At 38.5% G+C, this 18797-nt stretch overlaps 1 protein-coding gene across 4 annotated transcripts in view; it reads right to left on the bottom strand.

Moving 5' to 3' along the window:
* The window catches only part of TUSC3 (tumor suppressor candidate 3), a 281955-nt gene that overhangs the window by 205439 nt on the left and 57719 nt on the right, over window positions 1-18797 (bottom strand). For 2 of the 4 annotated variants that reach the window (XR_005371577.1, XM_038560232.1), the window contains exon 1: window positions 12134-12466. The exons of 1 other annotated variant lie outside the window; for it this stretch is intronic. Coding sequence is in view for 2 of the 3 variants with exons in the window: in XM_038560232.1 (XP_038416160.1) it covers window positions 12134-12271 (138 nt within the window). In the remaining variant the exon portion in view is untranslated. Of the gene's footprint in view, window positions 1-12133; window positions 12467-18797 lie in introns of those variants that run through there. One more of the 4 variants, XM_038560233.1, reaches the window with a different exon arrangement.

Here is an 18797-nt window from a genome sequence, read left to right as displayed (position 1 = left end):
AGACACTGATTTTAGATTCAAAGACATACAGAGACTAAGAATGAAGGGAGAAAAAAAAATTATGCAAGCATAAGAAAGAAAAAAAAAGCAGGATTTGCTATACTTGTATTAGAAAGGGGACTTTAGGGGCACCTGGGTGGCTCAGTAGGTTAATAATCTGCTTTCAGCTCACGTCATGATCTCAGGGTTCTGAGATCAAGTCCCACATCCGGCTCCCTGGTTAGTGGGGAACCTGTTTCTCCCTCTCCCTGCCACTCCCCCTGCTCATGTTTTCTCTCTCTTTCTGTCAAATAAATAAAATCTTTTTAAAAAGTGGATTTTAAACTAAAAATGGTATACAATGATAACGAAGAGCACTATATGATAAAGTGCTCAATAAATCAAAAATTTATAATAACCATAATATTTATATGCCCATTAACAGAGCATCTAATTAAAGAAAAAAGAGTTAAAATAAAAAAATAAACACAGGTACAGTACTAGTTGTGGACTTTAATACCTCTTAGTCAATGGATAGATCACCCAGCCATAGAGTAAGAAAAGTAGATTTGGAAAACACTGTAGACCAAATGAGGCTAACTAACAACCATATACAGAACATTCTGACAACAAGCTACACATCCTTCTGAAGCACACATGGAACATATAAAAAAAAGTCTTAGCAAATTCAAGAAGACTAGAATCATATCAAGTATCTTCTCTGGCCATGATAACAGGAAACTAGAAATTAATAACAAGAGGAAAACTGAAAAACTCACAATTATATGAAAATTATTAACATACTGCTGGACAATGTACCAAAAATGAAATCAAAGCTAAAATAAAAAAGTATCTTCAAACAAATGTAAATGTAAATACAATCTACCAAAACCTATCGGATGCAGCAAAAGCATGTCTAAACGAGAAATTCATAGCAATAACCACTATATTAAGAAGATACCAAATAACCTAATTCTACACCTTAAAGAAAAAGAACAAAATGAGTGCAAAGTTAGCAGAAGGAACAGTAAAGATCAGAGCAGAAATAAATGAAATTGAGAGCAGTAAGACAATAGAAAATACTAATCAAACTAAGAGTTGGTTCTTTGAAAATGTAAAATTGACAAACTTTAGGTATATTAACCAATGAAAAAGAGAGATGGCCCTAATCAACAAAATCATAAATAAAAAAGGAAATATTACAATGTATACCAAGAAATACAAAGAATTGTAAGAGGCTATTAAGAATAACTACATGCCAATAAACTGGACAACCTAGAAGAAATGGAAAAAGTCTTAGAATGACACAAACTGCCAAGCCTGGATTTAAAAAAAAAATAGTCTCAATACACCAATTACTAGTAAGGAAATTTAATAAAAAATCAACAAAGAAAAGCCTAGGACCAGATGTATTCACTCATGAATTTTACCAAACATTTAAACAATCAATGGATGCTTCTCAAAGTTTCCAAAAAATCAAAGAGAGAATGCTGTGAAATTCATTTTACAAGACCAGCAGCACCCTGATACCAAAGCCAGAAAAGAACAGTATCAAAAAATGACAGACCAACATTCCTAACACCAATGCAAAAATTCTCCATAAAATACTAACAAACTGAGTTCACAACACATTTAAAGGATCAATCATCATCATGGTCAAGTGAAATTTTTACCTTGGATGCAAGTATGGGTCAACATGCATAAATCACTGTGACACATAATAGAATGAAAGAAAAATACCATGATTATCTCACTAGATATAGAAAAGGTATTTGACAAAATTTAACTTCATTAAAAAAAAACTCAGCAAATTATAGAAAAAATATACTTCAACATAATAAGGCCTTAGATAATAAGCCCAAAACTATTACCATACTCAATGATAAAAGGTTAAAAGCTTTCCCTCTAAGATCAGGAACAAAACAAAGTGCCCACTCTCATCACTCTCAGTCAACATACTCCTGGAAAGTCCTTGCCAGAGCCATCAGGCAAGAAAAATAAAAGGCATCAAAATATAAGAAGTAAAACTGTCTCCATTTGCAAGTGACATAATTTTATACATAGAAAGTTCTAAAAGGCATCAAAATGTAAGAAGTAAAACGGTCTCCATTTGCAAGTGACATAATTTTATACATAGAAAGTTCAAGTGACATAATTTTATACATAGAAAGTTTTGATGGTTTATACTCCATCAAAAAACTATTAGATCTAATCAACAAATTCAGTAAAGTTGCAGGATACAAAGTGAACATGTGCAGATATCTTTTTGAGTTGTGTTTTTGTTTTCTCTAAGTACATTCTCAGAAGTGGAATTGCTGGGTCATAGGATGGTTTTGTTTTTATGTTCATTTTTTTGTTTTTAAAGATCCTCCTCAAAATGAACATGCAAGATCCTCCATTCTGTTTTCCATAGTTTATGGAAAAACATACACCTATACACCTTATATAATGATGTATACCAATTATTTCTAAGTGAAACTAGAAAAAAATAAAGACATGCAATAACAAATGCTGGTGAGGATGTGGAGAAAAGAGAACCTCCATGCACTACTGATGGGACTGCAAACTGGTATAGCTTCTACAGAAAACAGAATAGAGGGCAAAAAAGAAGAAGGAAAACACAATAGAGGAGACTCAAAAAGTTAAAAATAAAATTACTATGTGACCCAATAATTCCACACCTGGAATACATCCAAGTAAAATGAAAACACTAACTCAAAAAGGTATCTACACCCCTGTATTCATAACACCATTATTTACAGTAGCCAAGACATGAAAATAATGTGTCCACTGATATATGAATATGAAGCAGCAATGGTGAATGTGCATAAATATGTATTACATACAATGCATATATACCATGTCATACACACACACAAATACACACACACAGGAAAATATTGCATTTGGCCATAGTAAACCTAAGAAATCCTGCCATTTGCAACAATGTGGATTGACACTGCAGGTATTATGCTCAGTGAAATAAGTCAGATGAAGAAAGACGAATACTGTATGATTTCACTGTTATGTGGAATCGAAGAAAAAAAGGTTTGTAGAAACAGAGTAGAGTGTGGTCACAGGAGGTGGGGGTGGGGGAAATGGGAAGATACTGGTCAAAGGGAACAAACTTCCAGTTAAAAAGTAAATTCTGGTAATCTGATGCTCAGTATCGTGATTATACTTAATAGTAGCGTATTATTCGCTTGAAAGGTGTTTTGAGAGTAAATCTTAAATGTCTCTCCACAAAAGGGGAATGGTAACTATGTGATGTGATGGAGGTGTTAGCTAAGGCTATGGTGATGATCATTTTCCAACATATAATTGTATCAAGTCAGCATGTTGTACGCCTTAAACGTTCAAAATATTATGTCAATAAAACTGGGAGTGGGGAGGGTGAGGAAGGAGTAGCCAACGATGTCAAATGCTATATAAAAGTAGTAAAAGTACCCATTATGTCTGGCAATAAAGAAAATAATGACAATCTCAAGAGCCCTAACTTGTCAAATAGGAAAACAAAATATTTATCAAAAATGACACATATCGGATGCATCAGTTTTTAATTTTTCTCTTGTAATGTCAAATCAATTTGTGCTACTCATGTAAAATAACCCATAATACATCCTACAATTCACTCCCCCAGTATCAGCACCAAAGCAAATATGAAGCATTTACTATGTTCCATGCACTGTGCTGCTAAGTACTTTACAGGATTATCTCGTGTAAGGCTCACAGCTCTACAGTAGGGACTAACATACTATCTCCATTTTGCAGATAAGGAAGAGGCTTAGAATGATTAAGTAACTTGACCAAAATAACTTCAGTAAGCATTTGCCAACCGCAAGGCACTATACTTTGCCTTGTGAGTGCAGAAATGAAGAAAAAAAAAAAAACAAGCCTCATCAAAGGCTTGTAGAATAATAGGAATGACAGGTGACAGACAACAATTCACATTAAGTGTTATAAAGAAATAAGCACAAAGATCCATTCGTGTGAGCACAGAGGAGTTCCTCATCCAAAATGGGGCAGCGCAGGTAAGTGACTTAAGCTGTCACATAAGGGAAGCATGTAAGAGTGGAGAAAGAACAAAACAAAGTCAGACACAGGCTCACTCAGGAAAAGCACTAGTAGCACACAAAGAACCTTGGGATGGCACCCTGGGGCATTTAAACAGTATGCAAACAGTACTCCTCAAAGATAGCATCAGGTAAGAGAAGTTTCAGGATAGCTTTAGCTGGGGTGGGGGAAGGAGTGTCCAAAAATTCACAAGTAAAGGTCTGAGACCAAGTGAAATGTGCCCGGGATTTCTGGCTTTGGCAAATAGATCTGTGAGCACACCTGACTTAGTATTAGGGATTACAGGAGGCACTGGTTTGAGTTCTGTGCCATTTTAGAGTTCTGATTCTTGTGACCAAGGTTTACCGTAGCCTAACTTCATTTATTTAAACAGGTTCCTAAGAAACAGATGGCTTAATTTTATAAATTATGTTCTCAAGGGAATCTAAGCAGCATTAACAGGCTTTACTTGCCAAATTTTTACATATTAGGCTTTTAAAAAACAAATATCCATGAAGAGGAAGTTATTAAGTTAAACATCAGCTATGAAAAGACAGCAGAAAATATAGTATAATAAAAGTAGTGAAGGTGGGGGGGGGGCAACTCTGACAGCATAACTGAGCATGGGCATATGGAAATATAAACTCTAGTGTCAGGAAACCTAACTTCTAGTCCCAACCTTGTTATTTATCCTAAACCTGAAACTCCTACTCTACCACTTCATAATGCAAATATTTCCTTTTTTTTATAATTATTTTTTTAAAGACTTTATTTATTTATTCATGGAGACAGAGAGAGAGAGAGGCAGAGACACAGGCAGAGGGAGAAGCAGGCTCCATGCAGGGAGCCCAATGTGGGACTCGATCTGGGGACTCCAGGATCACACCCCCGGCTTCAGGCAGCGCTAAACCGCTGGGCCACCAGGGCTGCCCTGCAATATTTTCTGTAAAAAAATCTATGGTTATGGGGAACCCTGGGTGGCGCAGAGGTTTGGCGCCTGCCTTTGGCCCAGGCGCGATCCTGGAGACCCGGGATCGAATCCCACGTCGGGCTCCCGGTGCATGGAGCCTGTTTCTCCCTCTGCCTATGTCTCTGCCTCTCTCTCTCTCTCTCTGTGACTATCATAAATAAATAAAAAAATTTTAAAAAAAATCTATGGTTATGACTCCCCCTTGGAGTCATAATCCCTTTATAATTTGGAATATGCTCCAACATCAAAGCATGTGGCTCATGTATCCATCAAGAGGAAGCTAAATTTAATTAGAGTACCATTATGTTAGTATTACACCTTAACTCAGCCAACTCTTTTTTTTTCTTTTTCAGCCACTCTTTCTTCCCATAAAGTCTCTAAGAGGAAAATGTACAGGAAACAATAGCAAGACACAGCACATCACTTCACTTTCCTGAGCATGAGAAAAATCTTTTATTCACTTTGAAAGCTCCAATGCTTAAAAAAAAAAAAAAAAAAAAAAAAATGCTACAATCAGCATTGCACAATACCCTCATCCTTAGAGGGGGGAGGGTCCCAACTTTTCTTTCGCTTAATTTTCAACTCAAATGTAAACCAAAAAATCATATTAAATATGACCACTTGCAAAACAAAGGTGTCTTCCTCTGTTTTATTAGGTAGTCCTTAAAATGAAAATATGTAGCAATCTATTACATACAAAAAAGCAAAAGAGGTACTTTTTTAAAAGCATTCACGTAGAATATAGCATTCAGTAAATATATCTAAGGCATAATTTATTCATTCTCTTCTTTCTTGGGCTTTTAAGACATGTAATAAATTTCCAATTTCTTTCCTAAATATATCTAAGGCATAATTTATTCATTCTCTTCTTTCTTGGGCTTTTAAGACATGTGATAAATTTCCAATTTCTTTCCTATAAGGAACACATGGAAAAATTCACTTTCAAAAACACCGAAACAGGGATCCCTGGGTGGCTCAGCGGTTTAGCACCTGCCTACGGCCCAGGGAGTGATCCTGGAGTCCTGGGATCAAGAACACCAAAACATATGCAGACTTGTAATAATGACCATTAATATTCAAAGACAAAGGAGATATATATATATATATATATATATATATATATATATAAAATAACCTTTAATATTTATTATCTAATTCACAAAGCAGGTCATATAGCTAGGTAATTGTTAAGTTACTATTCACAGTATAGAAAGAAAGAAATCTTTGGAATAAGGCTGTAAACTTACAAGTTGGGTAAATAACAATCATGGGTAAAACTCTTAATCCAAAATAACTTTCCTCAGCAGAATGCTTTCAAATAAAAAATATGAAAATTCAATTCAAAATGTCTTAAACAATATTGTTTATTAGCACATAACAAGGAGTCCAGAGTTACAGCAATTACAAGGCTAATTAAGTCATGTTACTTTTTTCATTTTCTAAGATAATTCGACTTATTTCCAACTTCCAAGTTTAATTCAATGAGTTATCTATCCTAAAGTATCTCAACTTAATATTTAATATGAATAGTGAACAAATTCCACAATTTATAATGAATTCTGTACCCTAAGTTTTACCACAATACTCATATGAACTAATTTCCCAATGGTTTGTTTTCCAAGCACTGACAACTCTGAATTAATATATTTCCAAAAGTTGTGTCAAATGACGTTGACAATGTTAAGCTATCTCTAAGAATACACTTCTGAAATAAACAAAAGAGGTCCATTTAATAAAATCAGTATTACAATTTATTCAACCTATACTCAAGTGATCCTTTTCATTAAAGATAGTTGAGTTCTCGCGGTAACATGAAGTAGAAAAAAATTTCTTTTTCATCTGTAAATGTCAAACTAATTAGGTATCTTTACATGATCAACCAAAACTTTGTAACAATAAACATACTAATAAAAGCCTTCCTTTTATTAACTTTTTTCAGCTCATAAATGGCTTCAGAATTCTACTTTTCTATGTTAAGACTTTTATCATAGATACTGAAGAACTCCATAAGTTCAGATAACAGATAACAAGCGGGGAAGACAGACAGATAGCAATTACTACAAAAAAAAATTTATATTACCTATTGTCTTGAGTCATTTTTGAGATTTTAATATTCAAACTAAATGTTTTTCATAGCTTATATTAAGAGAGAAATCCTAGTTTTCAAGATATTCTCCTTAAATTTACGTACAACTCAAGAAAGTACATAAAGCCATACACTGCAAAGTACAGGATAAGAGCTGCAAAGACATATTATACTGGCAAGTAATTACTTTAAAAAATGAGGTTCTAGTATGTTAAAATTTGTTCCCCATAAAACAGCACCGTTAACAGCCATGAGAAAACACATGCACAGAGAGAAGGATTAGGAGTTTCCCTTTAGATATGCTCAATTTGAGAAGCTGCAGAAAACTTGCCTAATAGGTAAAATAAAAAGTAGATACTTATATAAACAGTATTTGGTCCCCTCATTGCATGATGAACACACGCACACAGGCACACATTCTCACACACGTACTCAATGTTATATAACATATATATTTGTTCCTCAACTATCTGTTCTCTAGCAGGGGATCAACAGCCACTCCCATACTAACCCAAAGGTAAATTTTCTATTTTGGTGGAATTATCATGATGTTCCAGGAGGGAATCTTATGGAAAAATGCAATCGTAAGATAGTCTGACTTGCCAAATAAACCCTGGAGACCACCAAAGTAACTGTCAGTCACTGGCATACAGATCACACTCATCCAAACTCACTGCATATTGAAAAAACGCAAAAGTAAATGTGGCAGAAGATTAACAACTATAAATCTGTGGCTCAGGTTATACATTCTGCTCGTTCCCTTTCTCTGCATCTTCCATGTAGAACACACTACATATATGGGACTGAATATACTGATGGTGTAGGTACATGAAGGAAAATATCCCAAAATTATCTATTGACAAAGTTGCTCTTTATCTCTTACTTAAGGAGATAATTCTTCATAGATTTTTACATAACATGCAAGCAAACTGACTTTGTTCTGGACCCCTTTTCAAGGATGTATATAGCACACAAGGCTTGGAAGACAGTGTCCTTCCAGAATAAAGAGCAGGTTTGTTTCCAGTTCATGTCACCCTCTAGGTCAAAGGTCAAAAAAGCTTCTGGCCCATTATAAAGGATGAGCAGCTCCTTAAGCTCAAGGTTCTTCTCCTGCCACAGAACTGCCTACACCTGTAGGGGTCATTTAGCCTGCGTCATCAGCACAAATGCTGATACTCTGGCAAATCGGCTGCTGTGAGTAATAAGCTGTCCACCTGTGACCCAGGAGTTCCACACAATCTGCCCTATCTGTGAAACTGTCGCAGCTGAACCTTCACAGTACTTGACAAGCAGTTCTGGCCATTCTGAGTAAGACCTGTTACTCCCAGTTACTCACCAAGGAGTTACTGCACACAAAATCTAGCCTAGAGTCCAAAAAAAAATTAAAAAAAATAAAAATCTAGCCTAGATGAAACTACCTACATCCCATAATCTGTGGTCTATGTGTATACACATTAATACATAATTACTATGCATTTCTTAAAGTTGTGCTCATATATTTACAAACTTATTCTCCAACTTAAGTTCTTCCCTTAAAGGTAAAATCCACTGCTTACTTCCATACTCTCCCTCTTCTTCATTTGCTAAGACAGTAAAGTATTTCACAGCCACGCCACTAAAAAAAAATAACTGGATATACACATCTCAGTGTAAAATGTGCTTAAAAACGTTAGTGACATACATAAGTTATCTCAGAGGCAATTGAGAAATCTCACTTGGGCGATCATAATACTTCACAAAAATATGAGCTGCTCAATTTTTCATAATTGCGATATTCATTGTCACCTATATGTCATAGCCTACTAATTTAAAAGATAAATTATTACAACAGCTTCATTTGATGATGTCAAAGTTAATAAATCCACTGGAAATTACAGAATTTGTGCTCCTTTTATATTATTAGGTGTTATTACATATCAAAACAATTCTAAATGAAGTTGATTAACTGATGTTAATATAAAAAATACAGAAGCTGTTAATATTTTAAAAAGGTACTACATATGTAAATGATATACCACCAAGAAACTACAGTCACTCACAAATTCATATCACTTTACATGAGGATTCAAAAATTAGTGTAGTGATTGTATTCAATGTAATTAAGGAAAGTGACTATATTATTTTCCTATTCATGTATCTATTGCTTTCCATTATATTCTTAGAGAATATAACAAAATTATTTTTTAATGAATTAAATGTCTTTACGAAGAAATAGATACAAAAATATATACATAGACACACACACCCATGAATACCACCAATTCTTCCACATTGCAAAAGTCTCCTCCTGGGAAGTTCTAAAACAATGTTAAAAGTCTAGAACTCAGTATTTCATAATAGGCAATTTATTCTAGTAAATATTTTACAATAATGATAAAATCAGTTTCTTTAGCAAAAAAAAAAATTTTGACAAGTATTTTATCACATTTTAGGATCTCATGTCTACTGCTCTCATTTAAAGAACACATGATAATAGCTACCAGTATTGATCATCTGCTTATGTTCAAAGCACCGCACTAAGTAGTTTATATACAGTCTTATTTAATCCCACTGACAACTCTGAGATGTAGGTATTATACCTGTGTTTTAAAAGAAAGAAGTTAAAACTCAGGGAAGTGGTTTGCATCTTATACAATTAAATAGTGACTGAGTTGTAACTGGACCATCTGACCCAAAAACCTATGGCGGTAACTATTCCTTAAAAGCAACTAATGTCCAATCTTGGTTCCACATTCAACTAAGGATGCCAGTGTGGCCTCCTCCATATGAAGGGATACACTACTCATGCCAAGTCAACTCCTCTAGGACTTATGACAGTAATATTTATTGTAGTAAAAAGTAAGTTCCAACTGCTGTACTTGCTGGTTCAATGGTGTCAAATTTTGCATTGGGCATCAGGTTCTAAACTCAGCAAAGAATGAAGTAACGTGTTCAAAACAACCCTGGAATACCTAGAAATGTACCATAATGATGACCAACCACTTTCCAATATTTCTAATAAAGAATGTTTTTCTTCCAGTATTGAAAGACACCACAGCCCTCCAAATCAAGGACTAAGATTGAAATCAAGTGATCTGAACTTCACAAATAAACTTGTATAACTTAAGTGAGTTTATTCTCACATACTACATTCCACATGTGTGCTCATTGAGTAAAGCATTAAAACTTCAAATATTTGTTATTTTGCTCTTTTCCTTAAATATGTATATTCTGCAATACTACCACGTAGTAGTAATAGACTCTCCAGTTTAATAAAAGCAGTTCTGGAAGACATCCTTTTTCTAATCCTTAACAATTTTCTCCCTAATTTTTCATTTAAAACATCTTTTATAAAAAATGTTAATGGAACAGATGTCATTTTAACTATACTAAATTAACAAATGTTTTCACCTGTTAAAAGTAGTGTATAATTGGATATTAAGATGCCTTGAAGATGTAGGCTTTTCAGATTTTCCTTCCAACTGAAAGTTACTGTGACCACAGTGATTTTCTTTCCTTTTTATTTTTTTTAAGATTTATTTTTAGAGAGAAACTATATCAACATGATGGAAGGTGGGGGAAGAGGCAGAGAGAAAAGGCTGGAGAGAATCTCAAGCAAACTCCCTGTTGAGCACTAAGCAGGCAAGGCTCCTCTCAAGACCCTGAGATCATGACCTAAACTGAAATCAAAAGTGGGATGCTCAAGGGCCTGAGCTACCAAAGTGCCCCAACAGTGATCTAAAAAGTAAAACATCAGAACTTCCATGGAATTCCTCAGCATTTTTTACTGCCCTCCAATGTGGCCATCTGCAGGGGGAGGGACAAAAAAATTTTTTTTTTAATCTCTTCTCCAAGAACTACTTTGGACACCTAAAACTCTTGGAATGTGGTATATAAATACCAAACGCTAAAAAATATACCTTTAAATTATATGTATGTATTAATATGTATATTATATGTATTTGTAAATACAGTTTTAACAGGCCTTCTCTAAACCTCTTACCAGATCTCTACAAAGAATTTCATATGGCCTACTTTACCCTTAAAATTAAAAAGCTAAAGGGAAGAAGTTACTATTGAGTTCAGAGATGTTTCAGACAAAAAGTAAAGAGAAACATCATCTTGAGCATGAAGCTGTTTTTTCACTCTCTACCCAGCTATCAAGAAACTTGTGGTACTATTTTAAACTCGAATTAGATTTTGAGTCACGGGTGTAGAATACTTCACGGGGGGGGGGGGAGGGGAACTATCTTGATTGAAAGCCAATACTCTTACTAAAATACTGTACGATTACAAACACTACTCCCATTTCCACACTAATTTTGTTTTTCTGATGCTGCTAGACTGAGTATCCAAGGCAAAGGCGCAGAACTTAAAATCACAAATAACTGTTTTAAACATAGTGACTTCAACCCTCTTAAAGTTCTTAGAGGACTAAGATTGAAATCGGGTGAGCTTCACAAACAAATTTAATCCATGTGAGTTTATTCTCACCATTAGGAGTTCAACATAAACAAAAACCTACAGCTTTAAAAATGCTAAAAATGTGTCACTGTGAATATAAACTACGAAAAAAACGCATTTCTGCTACGCTGCCCTGCTTCCTGAAACGAATAACGAAAGGAACTGGGAACCTGAACGTAAAACCCAGAGAGTCCTCCGGGGGTTTGCAAATACTCCGGAAAGGTTGCTTTTGCACCCAACACACCCCTTTCAGGGACTCAAGAGCACAAAGCTCGGCCTCTGAGGGTCAAAGCCGCCGTGAGTCTGCAAGGTGTGCGAGGCTCAGGCGCACAGTGAAAAGGGGCTGCTTTACTGCTTTTGAGAAAACGCCAGGCTGACCCCACAGCCGCGACCGCCAGGCCCACGGGCCTCCCAAGCCCCGCGCTCGCTCGCCGCAGCGCTTCCGCCGCCGCCGCCCACGCCCCGGTCGCCTAGCAACGCGGCCCGGCTGCCTAGCAACGCCGCCGCCCCGGCCCGCCCCGGCCCGCCCCGGCCCGCCCCGGCCCGCCCCAGCCCGCCCCGGCCGCCCCGGCCCACTTGCAAGGCCGAGGGATTCATTCTACCTCTTTCTTCTTCTGTCCTCCCCCGAGCTGGATGCAGAGAAGCAGCAGGAGGAGGAGAAAGGGAAAGCTCCCGGTGGGCAGGTAGCGCAGCCGCCGCCCCGCCTGCCTCCGGCGTGAAGGAGCGCCCCTGGCACCCATCGCCGCAGGGCAGTGTCTCCTCCACGCTCGGTAACCGTGCGCGCCCAGCTCCTACGGCGTCCGACTCCTGCCAGAACAGCCGCCGGGCGCCCCTGCCTGTGCCCTCGCGGGTGCGGGTGCCTGCGGCTTCGCCGGGGAAGCGGAGGCCGCGGAGGACGCGGAGGAGGAAACTGACGGCGCATCCGGTTCAGCAGGAGCGGGGACCCGGGAAGGCCCGGGATGGGGCAGGAAGTGGGCGTGGCGAGGGCGCGGGCGCGGGCGCGGGCCGGGAGCGCGCGGCGGCTGCGGACCCCGTGCGAGGGCCCGGGAGTGTGCGGGGGCCGCTGAAGTGCAGCCAGAGTGAGCTCCTGCTCACCTGGAGCCCCAGATGGACCTGCTCGCCCTCTGCAATGATGCAGGAGCCTGCTAAGGGATTCGTAAAGCCCTGGCCCCTCGGGCCGAGGGGCAATCACGGCTTGGTGCCGTTGGGACGTTCTTGGAACCCCAGCCGTGGCCCACGTACGGAGCCCTCCCAGGCCTCTAACCTCATGCACGGAATATAACCCGGTGCATGCGTAGTAGCCGCCTGCAACTTCACCCCTGCTCCGTGCAGTCTCGCGGAGGGGCCTGCGGAGCCGCCCTCAGGCCACGCCCCCCCATTCATTCAGCCTCCGAGGAGGGGATCCTCTGCCCGAGGGCCGAGCCCCCGTACTCGACGCTTGGGGATGCAAAAATGCAAAGGCCGGAAAGAACAATGGAAGCAGACGGTTTACTGAACATCTTTTAGGGGCCAGGTAGTGTTAGGGGATTTCTTTCCCTTCAGTTTTGGGTTCTTGGTCAGGCTGAGTGGAAGGATGAAGAGGTGAGGGAGCAAAGCGAAGTTTATTGAATTGTGGACAGTACAAAGCTCTGAAAGGGAGGGGAGCCAAGAGGGTTGCCAATTTGGGGTTCAGATCTGGGGGGGGTTATGGGCTTGTTGGGGAGCTCTTTTAATCTGATTAACCCTCCACGCCCCCTTCGTCCAATCAGGTTTTTGTCATCTACCTATCCCGTGGGAAAGGGTGGAGGGCTCCTTGCACGTGGCAGAAAAGGCTTTGAAGGGTGGTTTCCTCATAGGACAGGGCCCCTTGTCCCTGCCTGCCTTTCTTCCAACGATCCTCCATTACTGTTCTAGTGTAGCATTGATTCTCCCTCAAGAATTCTCCTGTATCATGAAAACCTCTGATAGTCTAATGAACTCTATTGGCCCAGTCTTAAAACAGTATTTCTAACTGCAAAAAAAACTAAATTCATAAGATACAAAGGCATCACATGAAATGCCATTATCAAAATTAAGACAAGTCACCTCCTTTCAACTGCTCAACAAACATTTGTATTTGGGGAATGCTAGAAAGCAAAGGGAGATGTAAGAACCAACGTAGGGGCACCTGGATGGCTCAGTGGTTGAGGGTCTGCCTTCCGCTCAGGTCCTGATATATCCTGGGAGGAGTCTCTCATCAGGCTCCCTGCGTGGTGGTGGGGGAGGGACACCTACTTCTACCTCTGCCTCTGTCTCTGCTTCTCTGTGTGTGTGTCTCATGAATAAAAATAAAATCTTTAAAAAAATAAAAAAAAAAGAGCCAACCTAAAAACATCCAGACTTTGGGGCGCCTGGGTGGCTTAGTTAAAGTCTACTTTCAGATGAGGTCATGATCTCCCCTGTGTCAGGCTCTCTGCTCAGCAGAGGGTCTGTTTCCCTCTCTCTCTTCCCCTACCTGTCCTCCCTACTCTTTCTCTCCCTCAAATAAATTAAATCTTAAAAAAATAAATAAACATTCAGACTTTACAATGTAATTATGATTGATCAAGAAGCACAGAATTATAGGATCCTTGAACAATTAAGTAGCATAAGGGTTGTAAATAAATTCTGCAATCATATGAAACCTAGCAATGTATCTAACAGCAATTCTAATAAGTGTGATAATATTGAAACAGCAATGATAATAAACAATATTTTAAACTATCTACTACTGCTATATTATAATATGAAATTATTTGTAATTTTTACAGAAAGCAAAACCATATGTACTGCTAATACTACCATGCTTTGCTTTCTGCTTTATAATTGGAGAAAAAAAAAGAGCTTTATGAGTGGTTAATAGAAATAGGGTTAAATTTCTGTCAATTCAAGTTTCCCAGATCCCCCCAAATTTCATGGACTCCAGATTAAGACCTCCTGTTCCATAACACCCTTATCAGATAAATCCTCGTGTAACAATTTTCATAAAAAGAAACTTAGGCCAGGAGATCTAACTCAATGTCATACAACCAGAAAATGGTATACCAGGAATTTGAACTTTGGCAGTCTTGCTCAATAGCCACTATCATTTACTATGCTATGCCACCTTTTTTAAAAGAATTTACAAATACATCTCTCTTCTCTATCTCCCAAGCTTTTGATTTCCCACTATTATGTGAATGTTTGTGCCCATAGTAATTGCAACCTAAAGACTAGCCCTTTCCTTTTTCCTTGAGACTTGTGAAAGTGACCTCCACTTTTATCTGTCTGGAGACAAGAAGAAATTTATGGTCTATATCAACTAAACATCTATATCAAGATACACTCGACAAAATCAAAATTCACCATCTGTTCCTTTGTATTCCAAACTTATTTTATTTTATTGTAATTAATAGTACCACTGTAACCGAACCAATGTGAGTTCACTCCTTGCTGAGTCACAGATGGAAACTACCAAGTGAGTTGTTGCATATAGGAAACTATTTTCAGTAAATACGGAGATTGTAAGAAATAACTTCTGAAGCCCTCACTCTCTGAGCAAGGGCTGATGGGTTCCTTTTATTCAGGGTCAGGAGGATTATTTTAAAAGGGGATCCTTGTCGTCGTATGTAGATGTGGGCATAGGGTCACACATGCATCTTAAGGAAACATGCCTATACATGCATTGTATATTATGTAAATGAGGCTTGTGCTCCTCCTAGGGCAGAGGTTTAGTATTATAATAAGATAAAGATAATTACTGGTCATTTTAAAGGTCACCCTGTGGCCCATCTGCACAGGTGCAAGTCAGGGACTCATGCTCAAACTGGTCTGAGTGGTCTGGGCTGACGGGAGGTCTTGTCAGGGCAGTTGCTGGTGTTTGAGGGGTGGTTTTGCTTTCCATTTGCCAGAGTTAAGAGATAAGGAAGAAGGAAGAGCTTAATAAAATGTAGGACAAAGGTAGGTGGCCATGAGCAGTAAAGGTCAGGTCTTGGATCTGGTTGATGACACCGTCATCCTCCTCATTACCAATTTTCAGAGCCTCCGAGCTGCCCATCCACTCCAACCATTCTGCCATCCATATTTGGTTTCCAAGTTACTCAGCCTCTATAGTGACTTAAGAAATCGTTTTCTTTTTTTTTCATTTTGTTACTCTAGCATTCATTAGAAAGGCATTGGACATCATTCCTAGTCCATTCTCCCCTTGCTTCCAGTCTTACCAAATTCCTCTACTAGCCTAATCCAAGACTTTTGAATCCTGCCTTCTTATATTCTGTTCTTGGTAAATGAGCCAGAGTGATCCTTTTAATACATAAACCAGTGTAAAGTACTTTCTCTGGGGGATCCCTGAGTGGCACAGTGGTTTAGCGCCTGCCTTTAGCCCAGGGTGCAATCCTGGAGACCCAGGATCGAGTCCCACATCAGGCTCCTGGTGCATGGAGCCTGCTTCTCCCTCCCTCTCTCTCTCTCTCTGTGTGACTATCATAAATAAATTTAAAAAAAAAAAAAAAAAAAGTACTTTCTCTGTCCTCAGCATACAAAGCTATCATTTTCTTTTTTTTAATAATAAATTTATTTTTTATTGGTGTTCAATCTGCCAACATACAGAATAATACCCAGTGCCCATCCCATCAAGTGCCCCCCTCAGTGCCCGTCACCCATTCACCCCCTCCCCCTGCCCTTCTCCCCTTCTACCACCCCTAGTTCATTTCCCAGAGTTAGGTGTCTTTATGTTCTGTCTCCCTTTCTGCCCATTTCTTCTCCCTTCCCTTCTATTCCCTTTCACTATTATTCAAAGCAATCATTTTCACTCTTAGGGCCCTACCGTTACTTTGTGCCTGGCTACCTTTTTCCTACTTTCCATTTTCTCACTCTGCTCCAGCCAGGCTAGTTTCTTTGTTTTCCTTAAATATGTCAAACATACTCCCTCTGTTCTTCACACTGTTGTTTCTTCACCTTTTTCACAGAGCTAGATGTTCACATGGCAAACCTTATCCCTTTATTCAGATCTTCTAAGATGTCATCCTGCCATAGGGAAGCAGAAAGGGAACCCATGGGGGGAAAAAATTGTTTTTTTAGCTCCTTTTCCTACTTTCTATTCTTTGCTAGGATCTGCATCCACAAACACACATACATGCCTTAATGTATGTCCTCCTTGTAAAGGATAAGGAGTTAATGATTTCTTTAGAGATAACACTTCAGGAATGACTGGTTAAGAATGACCAGGCAAGGCCATCATGTGTCTGTTTGAATGACACTAGACATTTCAACACCAAGATCTCCTGGTTCCAGAGAATAAGTGACTTATGATGAACATCTAGATCCTGTGCTTGTTCAGACCAGTTCTAGATACCTGAGAGGACACATGCACCAGACTACAATTGTTAATAAAAACCCCAGGTCCCAGAGATTCTTTTTCCTTTGCTTTCCCAGTCTTCTGAACACTCTGTCTATACCTGTACTCTCTATATATCTTCAATAAACTCTGCTGCACTTCCTATTGGCTCACATTTGATTTCTATCCTGCTGCACCTAGCCAAGGACCCTCTGGGCTGGTCCTGCTGGTCCCTCTCTGGGTCTTGAGGCCCAGCCTGCCTGCATTAGTCTCATCTCTTAGACAACCCCTTCTAAAAACTAAACTCCTTACTCTTCACACACACACACACACACACACACACACACACACACACACACTCTTAACTTTCATATAGCACTCATTACCTAAAATTATGCAATTGATTCATTGCAGGATTATGCAGGATTCAAATGTAAGCTTGGTAAGATAGGGCTTTCATCCACACTGTCTAGAATAATCCCTGTTTTTCCTTTTTTATAGTATCTATCACTAACTGACATTATACTTTTGCATTTATTTGTCTTTCCCCATATTGGAATGTAAACTCCAGGAACGTAGAGACTGTTTTCTTTGAGTCCACACTACACAGAATAGTGCAATTTTTTAATGCATGAATGAACAAATCCAGCCATTCTCTGTTTAACAGTAAAGTACAACACTAAGCATGTCACTGTCTTTAGTCCACAGACTCCTAGTTTCCAAAGGAGGTCCAATCTGGGATAATGACTTGGAGCTAAGTCAAACCCTTTACCTTTGCTGTAACATAACAGACTTCAAACTGGAGTTTACCCCAAGGACTACATAGGTAAATGGCTTTAAAAGAGCTCACTCCCAGGACACCTGGGTGGCTCAGTGGTTGAAGGCTCTGTCTTCGGCTCAGGGCATGATCCTTGGGTCCTGTGGAGCCTGATTCTCCCTCTGCCTATGTCTCTGACTCTCTCTGTGTCTCTCATGAATAAATAAATAAAATCTTTTAAAAAATATTTTGAACTCCAACAAAAAATACACACACACAAAATTCATTTCCAAAATCTCAACAATCCTGTGTTCTTTCCTAAAATTGATGAACTTGGAAGAAGTGCCTAAGATACAGGCTAATCTTATTTGTTCTTGCCTGACTTTGTTAGGACAATTGCCTTTTATCTTAGCTAAGAAAAGAAAAGAGGTCTCTCCCCTTCTATCCCCATTTTTTTGCTTTCAATAGTATTGAAAGAGGACAGGCTCTAGTTGTCAGCTATAGATCATTTAAAAATTGTTTTGTGAATAGATCACTATGCAATTTATTCAAAAGGAGTTCAAACAATTAGATGATATTGTGATAATAAACTCCTATTCCTGTCTCCTTATTGTGATCATAGTTCTTTAATACTTACTATAAGCAAAGTTAAAAAATAAAAATAAAATGTTCCTGTATATTATCTTATTCTAGCAATAAATAGTACTAATCCACAGACTTGCAAACACATTTTTTAAAACCTTATTTATTTCTGTAAGTAATGTTTTACCAATACACTTCTGCTTTTCACTTTTTCATGTTTACTACTATTTTCTCAAATTCATAATATATGTTGTTATTTTGATCAATTGGGTACAACTAATAACTAATGATAACTCAGTGCAAACGATAAATTTTAATATAGCCTCATGGTCAGAGGCTTATTTAAATCAAATTTCAATCCATACAACTCTTTTTTGCAGAGACTTTGAAGCATAAAAAATATATTAGGATAAAATTCTATCTGATTACACTGCCAGTAGGAGGTTAAATTGGTTTAACTACTTTATCAAAGCAGCAGTATCTACTAAAACTAAATACACCTATCTATGACCCAGCAGTTCCAAAGAGACATATGTTCACAAAATGACATATATGAATGTGCGTGACAGCCTTATTCATAAAAGCCCAAAGTTAGAAAGAGACCAAATATCTATAA

Source organism: Canis lupus, chromosome 16 (assembly GCF_011100685.1).
Source record: "Canis lupus familiaris isolate Mischka breed German Shepherd chromosome 16, alternate assembly UU_Cfam_GSD_1.0, whole genome shotgun sequence".
Classification (NCBI taxonomy): domain Eukaryota; kingdom Metazoa; phylum Chordata; class Mammalia; order Carnivora; family Canidae; genus Canis; species Canis lupus.
This window is presented reverse-complemented; position numbering and strand designations above follow the sequence as displayed.